This window comes from Typopeltis vanoorti, chromosome 12 (assembly GCF_054136105.1).
Source record: "Typopeltis vanoorti isolate ZY-2024b chromosome 12, IOZ_Tvanoo_1.0, whole genome shotgun sequence".
NCBI classification, from domain to species: domain Eukaryota; kingdom Metazoa; phylum Arthropoda; class Arachnida; order Uropygi; family Thelyphonidae; genus Typopeltis; species Typopeltis vanoorti.
In genome coordinates, this window is record NC_143560.1 from 123,793,806 (window position 1) to 123,819,570 (window position 25,765).

At 36.7% G+C, this 25,765-nt stretch overlaps 1 protein-coding gene across 1 annotated transcript in view; it reads right to left on the bottom strand.

Moving 5' to 3' along the window:
- Window positions 1-508: 508 nt before the first annotated feature.
- LOC150101203 (mutS protein homolog 5-like) overlaps window positions 509-25,765 on the bottom strand; it is a 194,114-nt gene continuing 168,857 nt past the window's right edge. The window contains exon 15 of the mRNA XM_090402188.1: window positions 509-646. Within this exon, the coding sequence (XP_090258314.1) occupies window positions 509-646 (138 nt within the window). The remainder of the gene's footprint in view (window positions 647-25,765) is intronic.

Genomic DNA, 25,765 nt, shown 5'->3' on the forward strand with positions numbered 1-25,765 from the left:
ATATTAGACTGGATATATCCAACATTGTAACACAGGCAAAACTGTCTAAAGGCAACCTTTCTCACAAGGAATTTGAGGCATTACTAGAATTGAAGAATAACAAAACAACAGCAGCTATGAAAGTGGATAAAGAAAATGCTTTAGTCTTAAACCACCATGATTATAAAAGTAAAGTAAACTATCTACTTAAAGATCGTTCTATCTATCATCCTTTGGACTTTGATGCTACCAACATACAGATCAAACCCTTCACAGACAACTTAAATGCACCTTCTTCCATTCAGAAATTATTAATAAATTAAAATTATACAATTCCAGAACTTCCTCCCAGATACATAGCTACCAAAAATCCACGTGTGATATGTGCCATTGTAAATGGCACTGATTCACTTTCCCCCCCCCCCCCCGCACAAATTTGCCAAATACTAAGCCAAAATGCTTTTCTAGTATCCCAATATACTGGCAATACCTATCCACACACAAAAAAATTGCTCACTTTAAGTCCTGTTTAGCAAACCTCATCATCCATCACACTGATATGGTCAGTTCTATCTGCCATTGTTCCATTAAAAAACACCTTTGACTTTATCCAAGATGAATTTTCACCTGCTATGTCAGCCAACTTTCTGTTCACCATGAATTCAGGCTAATTTTACAAATAAAAAAAAGTGAACAATCATAACTAAGATGAAAAGCCAAACGGCTATTTTTTCTGGTGAAGTTAATTAAATATCAAGGATAGTGAGGGAGTTTGCTCCACCTTTGCTTCGAGTTGCCTGGGTGTTGTACTACCAGGTGGTCACTTATGCTTGGATTCGCCGATAGTTCTTTGGCACGAAACTCTTAGATCGTAGTTTTCGATCTTAGAGTTTCGCATACTGGCTGTAAAATAATAAGAGATTTTTATCCCCTTAATTTAATTAACTTTGCCAGAAAAAACAGCCGTTTGGCTTTTCATCTTAGTTATAATATAATATAATATATGGGGCATACCTTTCTGGCATTCGTATAGTGAAGGTATGCAAGTTCTTTTAACTTAAACTTTGATATCACTCAGGTCTAGCTACTCACTGATGAGACCTCAAAAAAGGTTGAAATCGGTGTGGGTAGTGACCTCTCCTCATAATGTAAAGCAGTATTACATCTCCTAGGAGTTGTGTGTTTTTACATTATGAGAAAATATCAAGGATAGTGAGGGAGCTTGCTCCACCTTTGCTTCGAGTTGCCTTGGTGTTGTACTACTAAGTGGTCACTTACGCTTGGATTTGCTGATAGTTCTTCAGCATGAAACTCTTAGATTTAGATCGTAGTTTTCGATTAGAGTTTCACATACTGGCTGTAAAATAATAAGGGATTTTTATCCCCTTAATTTAGAGTGAACAATCATTGGTTTCTGCTTTCTCTTTCTCTCAAAAGCTCTAAACTCCACCTCACATGAGCCTATTATTTGGCTATACTATCCCAGTATCTAATTCACTTTAGAAAAGAAAATAACAGTAGCCTTAGTTCATGATGTATGGAAAGTTGACTGAGATATCAGGAGGAAATTCATCCTGGATAAGGTCCAACCTGGCAGATTCTTGGCATTCTTTGTTTACAGAAACCTAGGACAATAGCATTATTAAATGAAAGCTGTAAAAACTGTTCTGGAGGGAATATAAATAGAGGAGAGACAAACCATCAGCAATCTTATGAGCAGTACAAGGCATATGCAAGAAGGATGACTAACATGGTAAGGAAAGCAAAATCAGATTTTGAAAAGAAATTAGCCAAGCAATTCAAAGGCAATCCCAAACAGTTCTTTCACTATGTGAAAAGTAAAAGGAAGAATGATTATTTGATGATAATTTTAATGAATGCAGATGGTAGGAAGGTGATTGGAGACGAAGAAATAATTGAATTATTTGAGTGATTGCTTTCTGATTGTGGATGACAATGATCATTATTATCCAGAATGAGATGTTGCAGTGACAGACATGACTAAGATTGATGTTAGATGAACTGAAAGAATATTACAAAATCTCAGTGGGAATAAATATATACTGACATAATACTGCAATTGGTTGGCCACAATACTAGAACATGTTATGAGAAGGTGCACGAGAACTGGCAGTACTACTGACCACAAATCTCAGCTCTGGCAAGATACCAAGTGAGTTGAAGAAGGGTAAAGTAGTTCTAATTACATATATGAAGTTCTAAGACAGAGACAGCAAATTATATTGATCAGTTATCTCAGAGGTAGTGGATTTAAGGTATTGGATAAAGCTGGTTAACAGCAGAATTCAGGGATGGGTGGACAAGAATATGATAGCCTGTGAAAGGATAATAGCATATTCAGAGAATGACAGTGGTATGACAGATATTGTAACAGTTTTTCCTCCTTAACCATATACCCACACAAGGTAATGGTATATTAAAAGTTTGTAATCCCTCGTGTGAGATTAATTCCTAACTATGTAAGATTATATGTATATGGCACATTTTAATGTGTTACAGGTTTCAAATCTTTAGTACTCTTTGAATGGGCTAAAGATAATTTGAAAATCCTGATCTACAGACTAAAGATAGTTTTTCCAGCCACTTCAGGTGTTTAATAAGCAGGATGGGAGCTTACACTGAGCAAAGAAAATCATATCTTCTAAAAAAAACTATGGAGGTTCATCCTAAACATCTTTAGATTTTAAGAGGAGATATGCATATAATATTTCTCATTGAGATCCTGGAATGCAGGTCTCGATTCATCGACTACCCCAGATGTGGTAGTATGTTTCTGATCAGAACAGATGCTCTTCATGGAATTGGGTGTACCAGAAAATAATACAGAAGACAACAGAAAGAAGTTAATAGCATTAACTCAAAACATAGAAGATGAAATTTCTAAAGAAAGTGGGAAGAATTCTGCAAATAGACTAGACCTAAGAAAAGACTCACAACACTGGAATATCATCAGATTATTAAATAACACAACACTTCCAGATACTGATCACTTTTTGAACACAGCCTCCTCAGGAATTAATACAGCAGCAGCAAACAAACATATGGCAAATATACTAGCCAAACATTACTCTAATGCAAGCAAGCAAGCTGCAATACAACAAAGAAGACAAAAAGTGCAGAAAAATTGCAAAACATCTGCTAATACAATCCAGAACCTATCCTTCTGAAGACATCTTTACTCAGGACCTCACAATGACAGAATAAGAAACAGCAATTAGTCAAATTGACCCTGACAAATCACCCAGAATTGATCTATTGATCTTATCTTTAGCCATATGATTAAAAACATGGGAAAAATAGCCCAAAACTGTCTTCTGAAGATATTTAACACTTCCTGGAATACACGTAAACTACCAAAAATAAAATCTGGAATACATCAGTCATTATACTCTTACTAAAACCTAACAAAAATCCTAGTGACTGTAAAAGCTACAGACCAATAGCTTTGACTAGAACTCTCTGTAAACTAAATGAAAGAACACACACACACACACACACACACACACACACACACACACACACAGATATTTGGATTTGGTCATAGCATCAGAAGAGCTGATAATAAGTAGATGACATTTCTCTCATCAGTTGGAGAGAGTGACCATGTGGTTTAGACTTGGAAGATGAACAGACATGCAGGTGTATCATAGAGAAGGGAACGTATGTGGAATTATAACAGGTGATTATAGTAGTCTTAGGTATCAACTAGGGGCAGTTCCATGGAGGGCAGAATTGGAAGGCCAGGATATTATTAGTGCTTGGGAAATTGTGAAAGAATATTTGTTAGCAGCAATAGTAAGCTGTATTCCACGGGTGAAGAAGCGGACATAATTTGGTGTAAAGTGGATGACAAACGATATCAAACAGGAACTGCACTTGAAAAAGAGATTATGGAAGATATACAAGAAGAGGGGTGGAGGACAGATACATGAAGAATATAAGACGCAGGCCAGGAGAGTGACCAGAATGGTGAAGAAAGCAAAACCGGAATATGAGATAATTTCAAGATTGGCACTAAGATCCACAGAAAATCCTAGGGAATTTTTTAGCTATGTGGCCAGTAGGCAGAGAAACGATTGTGGAAGAATGACATTGCAGGATAAAAATGGGAAAATAGAGTGACTGATGTAGAGGACAATGGAGTTGTTCAATGAGCACTTTATTGGAGTATTTCATCCTGGAGGGATAGGGCAGGATCAGGGTTTAGAGGTGCAAGAGGAGAGTGTGTTCCAAATACTGAGTACGCTGGATACCAATAAAGCTGTTGGACTGGATGGTATTTCACCACGAGTTTTGAGAGAATGTGCTAAAGAACTGACCTGGCTTTTCAATAAAATTCTGGCTGAAGGAAAGATACCCAGGGAATGGAAGGAAGGTAAGATAGTGCCGCTGCATAAGGGCAGTAGCAGACTGGAAGTGTCTAATTATAGGCCTGTTTGTGTGTCATCAGTAATTGTTAAAGTCTTGGAGAAATTAGTGAGGGACTATATACGACATTGGGTAGATGAGGGTAATGTTATCTGTGAGAATCAACATGGATTTGTTAAGGGACACTCTTGCTTTAGTAATATGATTGTCTTTTATAATAAAGTGACAAGAGCAGTTGATGGGAGGAAAGACATATACTGCCATTTTTTTTTTATTTTGCAAAGGTGTTTGACAGGGTGCCTCATGATAAGCTGATATTTAAGTTGCAGCACATGGGTTTAAATGTTGGGTTAGTCAAATGGATTCAGGATTGGCTGACTGATAGGTATCAGAGAGTTGTGTATGATGGGGGCAATATCAAGGAAGCAGAAGGTTACAAGTGTGGTTCCACAGGGCTCAGTACTGGGACCTGTATTGTTCAATCTTTACATCAATGATATTGTCAATTGATTGCAAGGGGACATTCAGTTGTTTGTGGATAATGTAAACTTGGGAAGGGTTATCAGTAATAGTGCAGATGTGGCAGCCCTGCAAGAGGATTTGAATAAACTAGACAGATGAGCAAATAAATGGGATTGTCGGTTCAATGCAGCAAAATGCAAAGTCTTGAGGTTTGGGATCCATTGATGGAAGAATGCGTACTCGATTGGAGGAGCTGTACTGGAGGAGGTAGGGGAGACAAGAGATCTTGGGGTGATGATTGATAGAAAACTGAAATTCAGGGAGCATATTGCAAAGATGGTGAGGGTAACTCAGAGGATTGCTGCAATACTGAGAAGGATGCTGACCTACAGAGATAAAAGAGTTATCATTCTGTTGTATAAGGCCCTGATCAGACCACACTTAGACTATTGTCCTCAGATTTGGTCCCCAGGATTTGAAGGGGATAAATTGACTGTGGAAAATAACAAAGATGGTTTCAGGACTGTACAATATGAGTTATGAGGATTGACTGAGGGAATGTGGACAGCAGAGTTTGGTGGATAGAAGAAGGAGAGGTGATATGATCGAGACTTTTAAACTGTTGAGAGGTAGTTACAGGGTTGACACTGGGGAGTTCTTTCACTTGGTGGAAGGGGGGGGGAGCAATGACAACGGCCATGAAAGGAGGCTGTGCGCAAGAGTTTGAGGAGTGGTTTCTTTATGTGGAGGGTGGTTGAACCTTGGAATGCATTGCCTGAGAGAGTGGTTGGAGTGGGGATGGTTAATGGGTTCAAGGAGTGGTATGATAGACTTTGCATTTCCTAAAAATGACCTCCCACCATGAGTCATTTGACTCCATGGAGACCTGGATAATAATAATAATAATATACCAGACATGAACTGGCTCTTAGAAAATAATAAGATCAACTTCTACCAAGCTGCATGCAGGTCTCAACACAGTACAGAAGATCAACTATTTTATCTTTGTCAATCGGTCATCAATGGCTTTCAAGAAAAACCACCAAAGAAGACAACAGCAATATTCTTGGATCTCACAGCAGCCTTTGATTGTGTTTGGGGGGCAAAAGTTAATAAAAATTGCATACGATACTAGAATAAGGGGGAACGCATTAATTTGGATTTCAGATTTTGCAAAAAAGAAGAAAAATGAAAGTAAAAGTTAATGGTCTATGCCTGGATGCATCCAATATGCATTGAACTTGGGCTGGAGTCCCACAAGGTTCTGTTTTAAGCCCATTCCTATTTCTCATGTATACGAACAATATCCGTTCTCACATAATAAATGACACAAAAATAGCATGCTATGCAGATGATATAGCAATCTGGCACACAAGCAGTAATCCTCAACAATCTGAAAAAGTCTTAAATAATTCAATAAAAGGCTTAGAAAGATGGGCAAAAGAACTTAAATTACAGATAAACCCAGAAAAAACAAAACTGAGCATCTTCACTTATAGAAAAAACAGACACAATTACAACCCTCAAATTAAAATATATAATACCAAAATAGAAAAAAACAGTCTCCAAAATACTTAGGCCTAATCCTAGATACTGAACCGAGATTTACAAATCATATTACAAATATATCTAATAAAGTTTCTTAAAAAGCTTAATATCATCAAAAGGCTTTGTGGAACAAAGTGGGGTGCAAAACCGAAGACACTCAAAACTACATATACAGCACTCATATGACCCAATATGGAATATGTGTCATCAATCTGGCTCCAGCTTCTACTAGCTCAAAAGAAAAACTTGACAGAGTACAATCAAGAGCAGCAAAAATTATTATAAGCACAGTCTCATCCACGAATAATTTAAAAGCTCAACAAGAGTGTGGGCTTCACATACTAGAAGACAGAACAAAACTGCACAGTTAAATTCACTAACAGAATTATTATTATTATTATTATTTTTCACCTCCAGGGAGTCCAAAGACATCGAGAGAGGGCATCTACTCTACAACTCTGCTTCCACCACTCACAATCCACCAACTGACCACAACTACACCAATGCCATCTACTGCCGACTAGTGGTGGTGATTTCCACACACAATCAAAATATCCATGCCCATGGCGGGATTCGAACCTGCAGCCTCTTAACTGGAGAGTGCACACGCTAACCACTTGGCCAGCAAGGCTGGCCAGAGAATCAGGAGTCAACAACAGGATCACATTTCACTCAGGACTCTCAATGCCTGGACAAGAAAATCTAGACTAAAGAGATCATCTACTTTACAATATGATCATGAAATTAGAAAATAGACTGACTTAGGGCACTTGTACGCTGAAATAAGCAAAGAGCCATTCTTTTCCTCTATTCTACCAAAAAAAAAAAAACATAATGATAAACTTAAATCTACTTGAACCTTGTTCAAAAAAGGATTCACAGCATGAAGATAAAAGAAAATAACTTGACACTATACATCACTTAAATAATCTAATCTAAACCATGTCACTGCCTACACTGATGGATCATCTGATGAAGCACTCAACCAAAAAGGATCAGGGGTTTTTCTAACTCTACCTGGAGGTGAGGAAATGCAAATCAAAACCACAGCTGGCAAAATAGCTTCAAACTTCACTTGTGAATTAACAGCCATGCAAGCAGCTCTGAAGTTCTATCTCTCTAATCCAGTAATAAACATCACAGAAAGAATAACCATCTACAGCAACTCAAAATCTGCACTTGAGGCATTAAAAACTGGAAAAACAAAACTCACACAGGAAACTCATGAACTACTAACAACTTTAAATTTGTAAAATAAGAACTGCAAACTGCAATGGATATGAGTCCATGTAAATATTGAAAGCAATGAAAGAGCAGACAGACTAGCCAAAGAAGCAAGGTACTTACCTTAAAAATTACACCCACCAACTTATGCTAACTCTGTTGACAAAATAAGATTGGTAAAACAAACTATTAAGAAGAAGAATGAAATCAGTGAAATTAATGAAAATAGAGAAATAACCACAATCACCACCAGACTAAGGACGGAACATTTTAAAGGCATGAAAATACAGCCAGATGGTAGCAGGAGCTATGAAACATAAAAGAACTATCCAGGAATTTGAACTAACACCTGCTCATATCTATTCTTATCCAGCAATTGATGCCGCTCTACAGAAAATTGACAATAACCCTAGAGAAAAGCTTGACTCCATCAAAGTTCAAAACATTGCCAAAGCAGTTCTACAAATCCATGGTCATATCTAGAAGCTCTTCAATGGACTCGACAACAACAACAATATGCATATAATAACTAGATTCATCAATTTGACAGTGTAAATTTAATGATTCTTTGTGTAACCCTTAACCAGATAAAAAATAATGCAATACTATTTGCAGCAAAAAAAAAAGCAATATTACCAATAATAATCATAATAATAATATACCTGAATTCCTCTTTGAACGACCTGATCAGAAATACCAGCCTGTAAAGCCACATGATGAGCAAAACTTCCATTGGCATTCCCATTAGTGATCCGATACAAAAAAACGACTTCCTCCCCTTCATTGTGCAAAACTTCCATTGACTTTTATAAAACACAAAAAAAAGAAAAATGTGTAATGAAAGTAATGAATGCTTAATTAGGTAATTTAATTGACACTAACATTTATAATATTTATATTATACTAGTCTTTTCTTGTAATTCTATTCTTTGTAAACAGTTTCCAAATAAAGGTTGAAAATTTAAGCACTTAAACTGTAATTAAGAATGTTTTATTTCATTACATTGCTCATTTCTGCAAGTACAGTATAATATTAAAAATGATTCTCTTTTAGTATTAGACCTAGTGGCTTGTTATAATGAAATACTTATTCTGATACCTTATTTTGCAAAAGGTGGTTAGCACTGTACATCAGTGGTGTAGCTAGAGCTTCTGCAAGCTGGGGCAGTCCCTGAGTTTTCCGCCCCTCTCAATACACACCAAAAATACTACAAAAAGTCAAAACGATGTATAGGGAAATAAATTAAAACACTGTGTTTATTTTTAAAGTAAAACTTTAATTTCAACATCCTAAAATGTTATATTTCTTGCTTTTCTGTAGAAAAATTGTCGATGACATTGGCGAAGTCTATTTCATAGTAATGTAGGTAATTCTTAATCAGTTTTATTTAGAAAAATTCCTCTCACAACTAGCAACACTTACAGCAATCGTGAGGAAAATTCGCAGCAGTATTACAACATTTGGAAATGAGTTCTCGAGACTGTATTTTAGAATTAACTGTAAAAGTTCAAAAAGGTTCAAAGTGCTGCCCGGGGAAGATCCCCCCCCCCCCTCCTCTAGCTACACCACTGCTGTACATGTAATTACATGTAATCTGATTAGCTTATTTTGCAGGAGGTGGGAAAGGAATGCAAGTTGATAGAAGAAATTCTACTACCTTCTCCTTATATTGAGTAACTGTCATTCCTAAGAAAGACCAAGCAGTTCTTCTTCCTACTATCACAAATATAACTAAAACCATAACATTTTAACTCAGGCAAGTGAGGTGTAGTTTCACCATTCAGCTATCTATGTACCTAGTGATTTAAGTAAAATAACACTCACCCAGCAGGAATTCAAATTTAAAAAAGGTTCATACAATTTAGCACATTTCTATTAACAAAAGTAGCTTAATCATATTTAAATTGTATTTTAGAATAAAAATTCTAAAATACATTCCTAGTGGGATGTTCACACTAGGAAATATGGGCAAATAAGCACTGTGGTGTACATTCCTGTGGGGGAGAGGAAGAACATGAGAAACTGTCAAATGTAAGCGGACCTTTTCTTGTAAAACACACAGGATTCATTTTTATGTACTATGAAACAAACAACAAACAAACAACAGCATGAAAGAAAAGAAAGGAAACGACAGTCTTCTTAGTTGAGTAGATGTGCATAGTGAATAATGTTCCTTCATCCTGAATACTATAGACATAAACAAAACAAAGAAGTTTTATTGTAGCAGTAAACATGACAATTTCTTAACCAATATATATTTCAAAATAATGAGCAAGCAAAAAATTTTGACATAAGAGAGAATTTTTAACAATCTCACATCTTATGTTATTCTTTTAACCCCGAGGAAGGATTTCCTTTGTGTTTTCATTTTATTTCCAAGAAAAATCTAGCTAATCTTTCAATCTTTTTTGGTCATCACCTGAGGTGGAATAAGAAAACATGGAACTTTAGACAAAATCTATATTTCAAAATTTGTTGATGTACCAGAGACTTTATATGATACAGAAATATATATGAAATATCATGTTACAGGATTTTGAATTTTATTTGTTAAATGAAATCAAAAACAATATCTGGAATATTTTGAAACATGAGTTTCACATGGCTGCTAGAATGTTAGATGTTAATAAAAGCTAAGCTTTATTGTTTAAACAACCACTTTTTATATTATCAGACAGCAGGACATTATATTAAGTTATAATAAATTTAGTTTAATCCTTTATCCAAGTGTGAGCAAACAAAGTTTGTGCCTGAAAATATCTTCAGGACTGGGGTAAGGTAGTACAACACTGGGCAACTCGTAGCAAAGGTGGAGCAAGATACCATCAATCCTATCCCAGTATCTCCCATAATGCAAAACACATCTCCTTGCGGATATGTATAATGTTATGCATTAAGGGAAGGGCCACTACCCAGACTAATTTCGACCTTTATTGAGGTCTCTTCAGTGTGCAAGGAGATGTGTTTTGCATTATGGGAGATACTGCGATAGGAGTGATGATAGCTTGCTCCACGTTTGCTACGAGTTTCCAGGTGTTGTACTACCTTACCCCAGTCCTGAAGATATTTTCAGGTACAAACTTTTTTGCTCACGCTTGGATAATGGATTAAACTAAATTTATTATAGTCTAACCAAGTGAAAAATAAACTTTCAACATCTTTCTCTAAATCCAGAGTAATTTAATAAAAGGGTGGCACACCATTTGGCAACTCCTTAACCTTCAACATTATATTAATAAACTTTCAACATTATATTAAGTTATTTTTTAAATTACAATTTGAAAGAATAATAAATCAGACATATCTGAATAATATGAAGATTAGATAGATGGTGATATTTAGATAAAATTCTTAAAAACTGAGATGAAAATTATATGATTTGGGGAAATAATATAGAAAGTGAAAACCAAATACATATCATTCATATTATTCATATATATCTGATTTATAATTTCAAATTTAAATTTAAATTTAAAAAATAACTTACATAATATTAAAATCAACAGTTTTTGTATAACTGATGTGTTTTCATTTCATACGATTCAATGTCATTGCATTGTATTCAACTGCAATTGTATCCATCATGGTAGCTGCCAGCTCAGCCTGCCACCATTTATTATTATTATTATTATTATTATTATTCAGGCCTCCATGGAGTCAAAAGACTCATCATGGTAGGTCCTTCCTAAGAAACACAAAGTCTATCATACCACTCCTTGAACTCACTGACTGTTCTTGCTCTCACCACTCTATCAGGCAATGCATTCAACAGTTCAACTACCCTCCATGCAAAGAAACCACTCCTCACTCTCTTGCTCACAGCTTCCTTTTGTAACTTCCAGGGGTGGTCCCTTGTCATCGCTCCTTCCTGCTGTTCCCTTTTCACAGTTAATTTATCCACTTGGAATCCTGGAGACCAAATCTGAGAACAATACTCCAAGTGTAATCTGATCAGAGTCTTATACAATGGAACGGTAACTCTTTTATCTCTGCAGGTCAACATCCTTCTCAGTATTGCAGCAATCCTCTGGGTTACCTTCGCCACCTTTGCAATATATTCCCCAAATTTCAGGTTTATATCAATCATCATGCCCCGATCTTGTCTCCCCTACATCCTTCAGTTCAGCTCCTCTAATCGAGTATGCAGTTTCCTATCGATGTATCCCAAACTTAAGCCTTTACCATTTTGCTGCATTAAACTGATACCCACATTCATTTGCCCATCTCTCCAGTTTTTATTGAAATCCTCTTGCAGGACTGCCACATCTGCACTATTACTTCTCAGTTTCACATCACCTGCAAACAACTGAATATCCCTCTGCATTCTGCTGACAATGTCATTGATATAAAGGTTAAACAATACAGGTCCTAGTACTGAGCTATGTGGGACCCCACTTTTAACCTTCTGCCTCCTTGATATTGGCCCACCATACACAACTCTCTGATACCTATCAGACAGGCAATCCTGAATCCAGTTGACTAACCTGACATCTAAACTCATATGCTGCAACGTAAATATCAGCTAATCATGTGGCATCCTGTAAAATGTCTTTGCAAAATCCAAAAAAAAATGATGGTGGCAGTATATGCCTTTCCCTCATCAACTGCTTGTCACTTTATTATAAAAGGCAATCATATTACTAAAGAAAGAGTGCCCCTTAACAAATCCATGATAACATTACCATCATCTGCCCAATGCTGTATATGGTCCCTCATTAAAGACACTATTATTTATAACATAGTCATCAGTTTAGTAGATTGCTACACATATGGCAGGTCAGAAAGAGGAATTTGTATCTGTGCATTTGTGGGTAATGGGAAGCATTGGTTGACGTAAGTGTTTTGATCTAGGGATTTAACAGCAGAGATAGCCCTTTAAAAAATAGACGAGTGCTGGCTTGTGGATATCAGTAGTGTGATAAGAAGGATAAGAGAATGTTCAAGATATGGTTATATTTTAACCTCGAGCAGTGTGGCAAAGGGAAATGTTTTGTCTGGTGAGGAGGGTGAATAAAGAGATTGGGAGGCTGGTTAGTGCAAGGAGAATGAGAACATGTGAGAGAAGGGCATGACAGAGCAAGAAGAGAAGAAAGTTAAGAAACAGGAGAGACAGCAAAAAAGACAAATTAATGATTTACATCAGGGAAACTAGAATTGCAAGGGTGGAACATAGCAGGGATGGCCTCTGGGAGATAGTGGCTTGAGAAAGGAGAGGGTGTACACTATATTGCACAGCCAGAAGGTATATGCAGAGAGTGATAATAGCTGTATTAACACTGGCAAGGTACTGGTATTTCTGTATACAAATAATAGTAGAATTAAGAATAAAGGAAATACACTATGGCATTGATTGTCTCCAAAAATTGTTGGTATCAATGAAACTTAGTTAACTGAGGAGGATGTTCTAACAGAGATATAAATCAGTATAGCATATTTCACCAGGATAGGGAAAGTACATGCAGTAGTGAAGTGTTACTCATGATAAGAGATAAATTGTGTCTTTTAAGGGCACAGAATTAGAGTGGAAATGGCCTTAATAGCTTTGATAGTATATGGTGCAAAATAGAAGTTTGCAGGGTAAGATATTTAGTGGGATGTTGCTATAGGAAATTTAAATTGTGATGAGTGGGGTATGTTTAGGCAAATTAGTTTGGCAAGTGCAAAGCTAGTAATCCTTATTGGGTACTTTACTTCAACTATAGCAATATTAACTTTGCAGAAAAGGCAACATACAGTACTGAGGAAGCAGAAATTTAGACATCTTGAAGGATAACTATTATAGTCAGCATGTAATGGAGGGAACATATGGTACAAGAGATTTGGACATGGTAAGAGCATCAGAGGATCTGATTGTGACTGAGATGTTATACTTGTCCACTGTTGGTGAGGGTGACCATGTAGTCCTGACCATAATTCATCCTCCATGTAGACCTAGACCTTACCATGTTAAGGCTTAAATGCTGTGAGAAACTAACATTAGAAGTTTAATGGAGTGAAACAGCACTAGGAAAGGAATTGTTACAAAGTCTCTTATTGTAACACAAGTCTCAAAGAAACCCCCTTATAACGTATCTGTAACAGACAAAATATTGGAAGAACTAAATATTATTTTGAATCCTTTCCTAGTGTTGTTTCACTCCATTAAAATTCTAACCTGGGGGAGGATGAATAGGCATGTAGACATATCAAAGTGAAAGGAATTTATATGGAATTATAAGGTAGGAAACTATCCTATTCTTAGGAACTAGCATGAAGCAGCACAATGGATAAAGCAATCTGGAGAAAGAGGGGTCAATAATGCGTGGGTGATACTTACGGAAAAATTGTTGAAAGCAATAATATGTAGTATACCTCCAGTGAGAAGATAAAGCAATTTGAAGTCAAATGGATCACTAGAGAAATTAAATAGGTTGCAGACAAAAAAGAGATTATGAAAGGCATAATAATAAAGAGAGAGCCGGAGAAGAGTTGTGCGAGGAATACAAGGCTCAGGTTACAAAGGTGACTAGTATAATAAGGAGAGAAAATTAGAATATGAGAGGAGACTGATGCTGCAATCCAAGGAGAATCTCAATGACTTTTTCTGATATGGGGCCAAGTAGAAGTAAAATTGATTGTGGATGGATTACCTTCCTTCATGGAGATGAAATCATGTGACCCATGCAGATAACATATTTCAGCAATTTAATGCTGAACTATGCTAAATTGCCTTAAATTAATGAAGCATTCCATTCTGGTAATGCAAGCTTTTTTCCTAGAGGAATAAGGAGTGGTAAAGAGATTGAATTGCTAGAAGTGAATAGAGAGCATGTATTCCCAGTGAGTATGTTAGACGTGAGTAATCCATAGTGAAGAATATATTCTTTCTTTTAAGGTTACATGGTGGTCAGCATTCACAGCGAATAATTTATGGAGACACACATGTTAAGTAAAATAATTATTCTAACACACGTGTTAGAATAATTACTTTAAATTAGGAAAGTTAAAATTAAACTTGACATTAAAAAAAAAATAGATATGAGTAAGGTGGTGGTGGGGGGGGGTATATATATAGAATTTTGACATTTCTTTTAAGGGGATATGCTGTGGAACTGTCTGTGCCATTAACCTGGCTGTTCACTGAGAGTTTTACAACAGGGCAAGTTCTTGAAGAGTGGAAGGTGGGTAGGATAGTGCCATTCCATAAGGGTGGTCGTAGAGCAGAAGAATCAAATTATGGGACACTTTGTATTTTTTCTGTAGTTGTTAACATTTCGGAGAAACTGGTAAAAACTCATATACAGAAATCGTAAATGGCGGTAATACTATTTATGGAATTGTTCAAGGACACTGCTTTTAGTTATTTTGGCCTTTTACAATAGAGTAACAAGAGCAGTGGATGAGAATAAAGCATTTTTTTTTCTAGATTTTGCAAAGGAATTTGACAGGGTGCCACAGAATAAGTTGAATTTTAAAATGCAATTAATGGGTTTGACTCTAAGGTTAGTGGATTGGATTGGTAACTGGCTTTCTGACAAGTATTAGATAGTTATATACAAGGAGCAATATCAGGAAGTAGGAAGGTTATAAGTGGAGTTCCACATGGTTCAGTACTGCAGCCATTACTTGTTATGTCAATGATATGTCAGTGGACTACAGAGAGATGTGAAAGTCATTATTAATAGTGCTGTTTTGGCTCTTCAAGAGAATTTGAATAAGCTGGAATAATGGGCAAATGAATGGGGATATCAGATTAATTCAACTAAATGTCAAGTTTTGAAACTGTCAGATTCACAGTTGGGAATGTTTCATACTCCCCTGGTGGCATTTTACTAGAAGCAGAGAAAGAAGAGATCATGGGATAATTATTGATAGAAAATAGAAATTTAGAGGGCATACTGCAAAGGATGTGAAGACAACTCAGAGAATTGCTGCAAATATTGAGGAGGCTACTGATCACGAGAGATAAAAGGGCGGTTGTCCCATTGTATTATTATTATTATTATTATTATTAAGAGAGAGACCTCCAGGGAATCAGGGACTCATCAAGGGAGACCACACATACTACACACACCAGCTATCATACTTATTCTTGAATTCATTCACACTGCTTGCACTCACAATATCCGATGGCAATCTATTCCAATCACGCACCACCCTATGAGAGACAAATTTCACACTCGCTCTCTAATTAGCAGCATTCATTCTCAGCTTTGAAGGATGCTCTCTTGTCCTATACTCACCCTCCATAAATTGAAAAATTCCATCAATTGAAATCCTGTATGATCCTTTCAGAAGTTTTTAAGTTTCAATCATATCACCCCTCTTTCTCCAGTTTGCCAGTGTCTGCAGTCTACAAGTTCTGAATCTGTTCTGTCTTCATAATCAGTATTCCATAATCCTGATATCATTTCTAACTCTCTCCTGCACTCTCTCTAATATATCAATCACAACGAAAACCAGTAGACCACACCTGCACAAGATAGTCCAGTGAAGTCTTATCAAGGCCTTGTAAAGAGGCAAAAGGACATCCTTATCTTTACATGTGAACGTTCATTTCAGCATTGCAATTATCTTTTGAGTTGTATTTGCAATCTTTGCTACATGTCCCCTAAACTTCAACTTCCTATCTACTAACATTGCAAGAACCTTAGCCTCAACAGTTTCTTCAAGCATAATCCCACCAATTATGGTGCAAAAATTAATGATGTAAGTGAGGCTATTAGAGCACAAAAGAGTAGTGTGAAAGAAATGATTGTAGTGCCCAGAATGAATGATTTAAAAGGAGAAAAGTATGGCATGAGAGAGAACTTGAAAGAATTTGGAAGTAGCAAAAGAAAAGAGTGAGAGAGAGTTAAGATAGTGAGTCTGTTGCCGCGGTATGACAGCAGATTTGAGAAGGAGGGCCATAACAGCGAAGAACTCAATGCATGGGTTATGCAGGAGGAGTGGTGTGGAGTCTGTGGAGCGAGTTTGATGGGTAAAAGGGCTTATACAAGAAGGATGATTTGCATCTGAATGGATTTGGTGTTCGGAGACTGGAAAAACTGTTGTTGAATGAAGTGAAAGTGAATGTGCAGAATCAGAGAAACTAGAGCTTTTTTTGGGGGAGGGGGATGTTGAGTAAATATGCAGGCATCAGTGAAGGAGTTGGGTGTAAGAATGTATATAATATGCTTGAGTTAGTACTAATGGTAACAAATCAGAATGGAATAGTTAGTATAAGGTGTAAAGATAGGGGTGGAACTAGGGGCTTTTTACTTTATGTATACTAAAGCCAGGAGCTTTAGGAACAAGCAGGAGGAATTTTTGACCTTGGTTGGCTCATCCTGGCCAAAGATTATTGGCATTAGTGAGACATGGCTAACAGAAGATGATATAGTTAGTGGGATAGAATGTGAAGGGTATAGTGTGTTCAGGAAGGATGGAGAGAACAGAATGGGGAGAGGAGTGTTATTGATGATAGCCAATGAACTGCAGCCAAAGAGAATAGAGGTTTCACTGCAGGACAGTGAAAACAGCACATTTGAGGCTATCTGATATGAGATTGAGGCTAGCAGAACAAAACATACAGTTGGGTGCTGCTATAGACCAGGGGATGGAATATACAATGGAGATAGTATGCATTGGCAAATAGACTCATTGAGTGGAGGACAGGTAATTATTATGGGGGAATTTTAACTTCACCTGGAATGGAAGGAGGAGAAGACACATGGCAGGGTGGAAATTGATTTTATGCAGTTACTAAGGGATAATTACCTGAGGCAGCATGTAATGGAATATACTAGGGGTTCCAGAGTGCTCGATTTAGTAATTGCATCAGAGAATTTGTCTATAATGAATATGATCACTTTGCCACAACTGGTGAGAGTGATCATATGGTCTTGACCTGAGAAGTGCCTAAATGTGTGGAATTTTCAGTTAAGACAGGGTATATGTGGAATTACTGGACTGGTAAGTATGACAAGCTTAGGCGATTGTTTTGATCAGTGCCATGGCATGTAAAACTGCAAGGACTTGATGTTGATAGTGCATGGGAAGTGGTAAAGGAGTGTTTGAGGGAGGTAATGGTGAGTTGGGAGAGTAAATCAAGTGGGAGTTAAATGGATGAATAACACCATTAAGCTGGAGCTGCAAAAAAAAGAAACAATTATGGAGGGAATGAGAAAGGTGACCTGCAGGCACACTAACAGTACATGGCACAGGCCAGAAGGGTAACTAGTGTAGTAAGAAATGCAAGAAATGAAAAAGTTAGCAATGCTGGCAAAAGAGAATCCCAACCAGTTCTTTCGATATGCTGGAAGTAAAAGAAAAATGTATAGGCAAAATGATTTTAAGGAATGCCGATGGTAGGAAGGTAACTGAAACAGTCGAAATAGTAGAATTATTAAGTGAACACTTTGCAAGAGTGTATCATTCAGGCAGTGATATTGGAATGAGTGAACTGATGGTTTATACAGGAAAGAAGGTGAATGAAATGGAGGTGAATAGCATATTACAGAACCTTAATGTGAATACATCTCTGGGATTGGATGGTAAGCTCGAGTCTTACACAAAGTGGCAAAGGAATTGTCAGTGCCCTTGACCATATTGTTTAATCTAAGTCTCAGCTCTGGGTTAGTCCCGAGGGGGTGGAAAGAGGGGAAAATAGTTCCATTGCATAAAGGAGGCTTGAAGACTGCTGTTGCAAATTACTGACTGATCAGTATATCAAGAGTCGTTGTCGAAGTATTGGAGAAGTTGGTCAAGAGCAAAATACAGGAATGGATAAATGGAAATGGGATACTGTATTGAGGGGGCAGCATGGTTTTGTGAAGGGTAGATCATGCCTCAGTAACTTGCTCGTGTTTTATAATACAGTGATGGCTGAATTGGATAAGGGTTATGGGTGTACAGTGATACTGCTGGACTTTGCAAAGGCCTTTGACAGGATACCACATGGAATTCTAATCAGTAAACAGCAGCACATGGGGATGAATATAGGATTGGTGAGATAGATTGGAGGGTGGTTGATGGAGAGATATCATAGAGTAGTTTATTCAGGAGTACAGTCCAAAAAGAAGGCCTGTGACAAGTTGTGTGCTGCAGGGTTCTGTTCTTGGACCACTGCTATTTAATTTGTTCATTAATGATATAGGAAAGGTTCTGTGAGGAACTGTTCAGTTATTTGCTGATGATGCAAAGTTGGATACAGTAATAGTGAATACATACGATGTCAAAATTTTGCAGGATGATTTGGATAGATTGGCAGACTGGGTAAGGAGAATGGATGTCAGTTTAATGTGGCAAAGTGTAAGGTTATGTGTTTTGGAGTGAAAAGATTACACGCAATATACCACATTTGTGGAACTGTACTCCCAACACTTCGGAGTGTTAGTGGATAGGGAGTCAAAGTTTAGGGGACACATAGAAAAGTGGCTAAAGCAGCTCATCAGATCACTTGGTTACTGAAGAATACTTTGAAGAGAAGAGACAAGCAGATTATTATTGTTCCTCTTTAAGAACAGGTTGAAGATTTGTGGGTTACAGAAACTGGTTGATAGGCAGAAAGTGGTGATATGATTGAGACATTCAAATTACTGAGGGGTTTTTACAAGATTAATTCAGATGAAATGTTTCAGAACTGGTGTGGTGGTGGGAGAACCAGGGGTCATCCATGGAAACGAGTAACAGTGTGGTTAGCAAGGGTGTTAGAATTGCTTAGAGAGTGGTGGATGAGTGGAATAGATTGCCAGAGTCTGTTGTGGGTGCCATGAGTGTCAATGAGTTCAAAGCAAAGTGATAGATACTGTGTGAATGAACAGTTCTTGATACGATGTTTAGGGTCTCCCTCGATGAATCTAAGGACTCCTTGGAGTTGCCCATAATAATAATAATATAATACGACATTGCATATCTAATCACACTGAAGTGCATGACTTTACATTTACTGACACTGAACTGATATCCATTTTCCCATGCCCACAATTCCAGCCTATTCAAATCATTCTGCAAGTACTGCAAATCAGCTACGTTCCTGATTACCCTACTGGTGAGAGTGATCTCACCAGTAGGGTGAGATCACTCTCACCAGTAGTGATCTCACTACGTTCCTGATTACACAACTGGTGAGAGTGATCATATGGTCTTGACCTGAGAAGTGCCTAAATATACAGCAAATAGCTGTATATCACTTGTCAAATCCTTCCCAATATCATTAATGTATATACTGAATAACAGCGGGCCAAGCACTGATCCTTGTGGTACACCACTGGTTACCTTAAATCTTGCAGACTCAGATCCTGCATATACCACATTTTGATATCTGTCAGTCAGCCATCCTCTTATCCATGCTAATATTCTATAATCCAAACCCATATTCTCCAATTCATGTGAAAGTCTACCATGCTGTATTCTGTCAAAAGCCTTATCAAAATCCAAAAGTATTATGGTGTGTCCATTCTACTTGTCTAGTTGAGTGGTAACATTATTATAGAATGTGAGGAAGTTGCTAAAACACGACCTTCCCTTAGTAAACCCATGATGTTTATTGCAAAGTAGAGATTCACTGTCAGCCCATTTCTGAATGTGAGCCCTAACCAATTTTTCCAAAATCTTCAACACCTCCTGAAATACTTATTGGTTGATAGTTGGATATATCAGTCTTTGCACCATCCTTGTGCAATGGAATTACCATATTCTTTCTATTCTTGCGGAATCGTCCCTGTTCTGAGACTTGTATTAAACAGCATGGTCAAAGGAATAGCCAGTTCAACTGAACACTCTTTTAGCACACTTGCTGATATCCCATCAGTTCCTATTGCTGAATTCTTATTCAGTTTTTGCAACAGCTCTAATATCTAATTAGAAGAAACACACGTATAAACCACAGTGAAAATTATTTAATTGTAAATATCTCATCCTAAGTATCTTAGGACATCGTCAGTACGGTATTTAAACAAAAATTAGGAATAACATACAGTTAGGGTGCATGATTACAATACAATCTCATGAAAACGTGCATAACGTGCTAAAGTAGTACAAAAAAAAAAAAAAAAAAACGTTAATTATTTAACACAGTTTTGTATGATAATTTCCCATACTTTAGGAATAGTAAGAACGTCATTGCGGTTTAGGTTTGGTCTGTGTAGTAGGGCTTCAGAACTTTCTTTGTATAAACGTTCATGTTTAAATAAAGATCTATGTAAAAGTTTAGCCTTTTCCCAATGGATCCTATGGTTTGGATTTTCAATTCCATGTTGAGAGAGGCCAGATTTCTGCGGTTTAAGAAGACGAATGTGGTCTTGATGTTCCGAGATGCGTTTCTGAACAGACATACCTGTCTGTCCAAAGTAAGATCATTTGCATGAGCATGGAATCTCATAAACACCAGGTAACATCAAGAGTGAGAATTTGTCCTTAGGAGAAGGTAATAAGTTGTAAATTTGGTTGATAGGTTTGTAAATAGTGGCAAAATTGTATTTCTTCATAATTTTAGAAAGACGTTCTGAGATGCCTTTAACGTAAGGTATGGGAATCCTATGCACTTCTTCCTGTCTGGTTTGATGTATGCAGAAGTAACTGATGAGTTTTTGAGTTGTTTTGGGATTATATCCATTTAGGATGACTGTATTTTTGATAACTTCTAATTCCTGGTTTAAAGAGTCTTCAGAGGAGCAGAATTTGTGTGCTCTGGAAACTAGTGATTTAATAATGCCAGATTTTTTTTTTTTTTTTGTACTACTTTAGCACGTTATGCACGTTTTCATGAGATTCTATTGTAATCATGCGCCCTAACTGTATGTTATTCCTAATTTTTGTTTAAATACTGTACTAATGATGTCCTAAGATACTTAGGATGAAATATTTACAATCAAGTTACTTAAATATAAAGAGCTAATAAGCTTCATTTCGGCAACAAAAACATTATTTAAATTAAGGGGATATTAAATCCCACATTGTTTTAAAACCGAATAAGAAACTCAAAGATTGGAATCAGAGAGTTTCTTGCCGAATACAGTATAGTAAACTATAAAGTATCGGCGATCACTAAGCGTCCGCTAAATGCAAGTGACCCTAGCACGTAGTGCAATACCGGAAATCTTGCAGCAAAGTTGGTAAAGTTCTGATCACTATTCTTAGGTATTTTCCATAATGTAAAAACACATTTCCTAGGAAATGTATGCTGTAATTACATTATGGTGAGGAGGTCACTACCCAGACCGGTTTCAGCCTTTTTTGAGGCTTCATCAGTGAGTAGCTAGACCAAGTTAATACCAAAGTGTATAGTGAAAAGAACTTATACTCTGCTATACGAGTTTCCAAACAGGTGCAACCATTAAGTTACTTAAATATAAAGAGCTAATAAGCTTCATTTCGGCAACAAAAACATTATTTAAATTAAGGGGATATTAAATCCTACATTGTTTTAATTGGTATTAACTTGGTCTAGCTACTCACTGATGAAGCCTCAAAAAAGGCTGAAACCGGTCTGGGTAGTGACCTCCCCACCATAATGTAATTACAGCATACATTTCCTAGGAAATGTGTTTTTACATTATGGAAAATACCTAAGAATAGTGATCAGAACTTTACCGACTTTGCTGTGAGATTTCCAGTATTGTACTACGTGCTAGGGTCACTTGCATTTAGTGGACGCTTAGTGATCGCCGATACTTTATAGTTTACTATATTATATTCGGCAAGAAACTCTCTGATTCCAATCTTTGAGTTTCTTATTCGGTTTTAAAACAATGTGGGATTTAATATCCCCTTAATTTAAATAATAATTTACAATTAAATAATTTTCACTGTGGTTTATACCTGTGTTTCTTCTAATTATGAACGCACCACAGGTTTCGTTATTTAAAAAAGCTCTAATATCTTGTCCTCATACACCTGAGTTTCTTCATCCAATGAAGAGGTATCAGTGAGCTCAATGTCACACACACCAGGTTGATAATTTTTAACAAAATGGGCACTCATTAGTTGAACAACCTCTTCTGCATCTGTAACCATCATGCCACTGCATTGATTATAGTTATTCTCTTTGATATTCATTCTTTCTTTTACCTGCAGCATATCGATAGAATTCTTGTGGTTGTCTTTAGTACACAGAGCCAGTTTTTTTCATACTCAGACTTTGCTTTCCATACAACAGTTGACTATTCTAGCCATCTGCTTATAATTTTCATAATGCACATCATCTTTATGTACATGGTATTGTGCATAATTCCTTGCACCTCATCCTTTTTTTTTATGAATCTCTTGCTTAATAAGATTACACATCCAGGCTCCTACCCTATTTATTCTTCGAACTCTCGGGACACATTCTGATATCACATCATTTAAGTATTGTTTAAATGCTTCCCATGCACTGTCGACATTCTTCCTATCCATCAACCGATCCCATTCCACTGAACTCAGTATACTCCTTTGGTCATAATTTCCTACTTTGTAGTTCAGCATGTAACCTTTTCTGAATGGAACATTCATAAACTTAGTCACTTTCCAAGTGAGTACCATATGATCATTGTCACCAACCGGAGGCACAATAGTTACATCTTTAACTGAACCGCCCTCTGACACTATAATCAAATCTAACACTCTGACCTCGAGTTCCTTCTGTCACATACTGCTTGAGGAATTTGTCCTGCAACAGCTCAATATATGCATTTTCATTCTTCTCATGAGATTCTACTGCTACCCAATCAATATGTGGATAATCAAAGTCTCCCATTATAATTACTCTTTTTTACACTCATCTTATCTATTTGGCATTTCTTCATCATTAGCAACTGATCCACCAAGTCTGTAACAATACCCCACTATGTAATTGATCTTGTAAGATTCTACCTCACACCAGATAGCTTCAAACTCGCTGCCACAGGAAATACTGTTAGAAGTATTACTATAATCACAGGTCTCATCTCAAACTGGATTTAAGTCATCCAATATCATTAATAGCTTGCCCCCCTCTCTATCCTTCCTGAAAATAGTGTACCCTTTACACCCAATGCCAGCTATGTCTGATTCTGATAATCATGTCTCACTAATGCCCACAATCTGAGGTTCCAACATATTGACCAAGGCAACAAACTCTACCCCTTTGTTTCTGATACTCCTAACATTCGTGTATGGGTATTAATCTACCTGCATGTTCTTTTGTATACCCTTGTCTGCATGACACAGCAGAACAACTTGCAGATCTCTATTCTTCTCTAGTGCCTTATACATGTAGACATATAAATATAAAATTAATGATGGAAAATCTCACGTAAGAAGATTTTTTTAAAAGTATAATTTTCGTCTGTGAGTCACAGGCATCTTCAGTACATGTTAAGCTCAAATTAAACAATAACTGACCATTCCAAAAAGCACCACCTAAGTAGCTAGTGTAAGATACCTAAAAAGGTCAATAAAATTTCCTAACAAAAAAAAAAAAAAAAAAAAATATATATATATATATATATATATATACAATAAAAAGTTAGGAAAGATTAGCTGATTTGTAAAGTACTATCTCCCATAAAGGGGATAGACGTAAACCATCAGATCTGTTTAAGTTAGGAGAATGGAGTAAAGTTTCACATGTTTCTTTATAAAGCCGTACTATGAAGAACCAACTTTTGTGAAGTACTCTTGTCTTTTTCCAATGAACTCTATGTCTGGTTAAGATGAGTGTTGTGAGTTAACCCCAGTATTTATATATTTTTCGGATATCACGAGACTGAAAGATAAAAGCAAGCCGCCAGTTGAGTTGAAATGCTAACACACATGTGCGATCACTTATTAGTCACTTTGTTGCTCTGCAAATGACCTTAGATGATGAGGCCCCCTAAAACCTAATCCTAATTAGTCACTTTGTTTGGCTGCCCTGCCTACCATGTGCTCAACCATCTCCTCCACTCCCTCTGTATAATCTTTAAAAATTTGATAAATTAAACTATGATAGTTTTATTTTCATTTTCAATTTTACTTGAGGGCCACATGCATGTACCCAAAGAGCCGCATGTAGCTCACGAGCCGCAGTTTGCCGACCCCTGGACTAGAAGAGCACCAGTCTTATATTCAGTACCTTAAACCTGAACAGTCTGGACTTGCAGAACATGCCATCTTAGCCAGACATAGAGTTCATTGGAAAAAGACAAGAGTACTTCACAAAAGTCGGTTCTTCATAGAACGGCTTTATAAAGAAACATGTGAAACTTTACTCCACTCTCCTAACTTAAACAGATCTGATGGTTTACGTCTATCCCCTTTATGGGAGATAGTACTTTACAAATCAGCTAATCTTTCCTAACTTTTTATTGTGTATATATATATATATATTTTTTTTTTGTTAGGAAATTTTATCAACCTTTTTAGTTATCTTACACTAGCTACTTAGGTGGCACTTTTTGGAATTGTCAGTTATTGTTTAATTTGAGCTTAACATGTACTGAAGAGGCGAAAATTATACTATTAAAAAAATCTTTTTACGTCAGATTTTCTGTCATTAATTTTGTATTTATATGTCTACTCACGGTATTCCGTTACTAAGAGACATGTAGACATTTTTGCACACTTTGGATTGGTCTGAACTGTATGAACACAAAGTTGAAATCGTTCTCTCTCCTTGTCAACATTTCCATAACAAAGTCCATTCCCGTCAATAACACAGTTATATAACATTGTCAATCTTACACTCACATTCTCACATTCTTCCCTTTATAATTTAGTTTCCCTGACTCTCTTAGTTATTTATTAGTTTTTCTAGACTTCTGATACCAAACGCATTCAGGTCGAGGCTGTCCCTCTTATACAAATCCAGTCTTCCCTCAAACTCATTCCACACATCTAAAAATTCACATCTAGTCCTTCCTGCACAATTTACGCATCTAATTGTTTGCCATCATAGCCCTTCTTAATTCATTTTTATCATATCGAGGTAAAATACTGATGGTTTTCACTTTCTCACTCTTCACTCTTGCCTCTTCCAACAACCCTTTCATGTCTCTCTTAATACTGATCACTAGTTAAGTTGTTAGTACCTACTACAATTGCAATCTCATTTACTTTTCTATTTTTGAATTGCTTCCTTTATATTCTTAATTTTCACTCCAGGAAAACTCAACATATGACTAACTTGCTCATCAATAGAATGTTTTATTATAGAGTCACCATGCCAAATAACTTCTTCCTTTTTACTAACAACGTCACTTA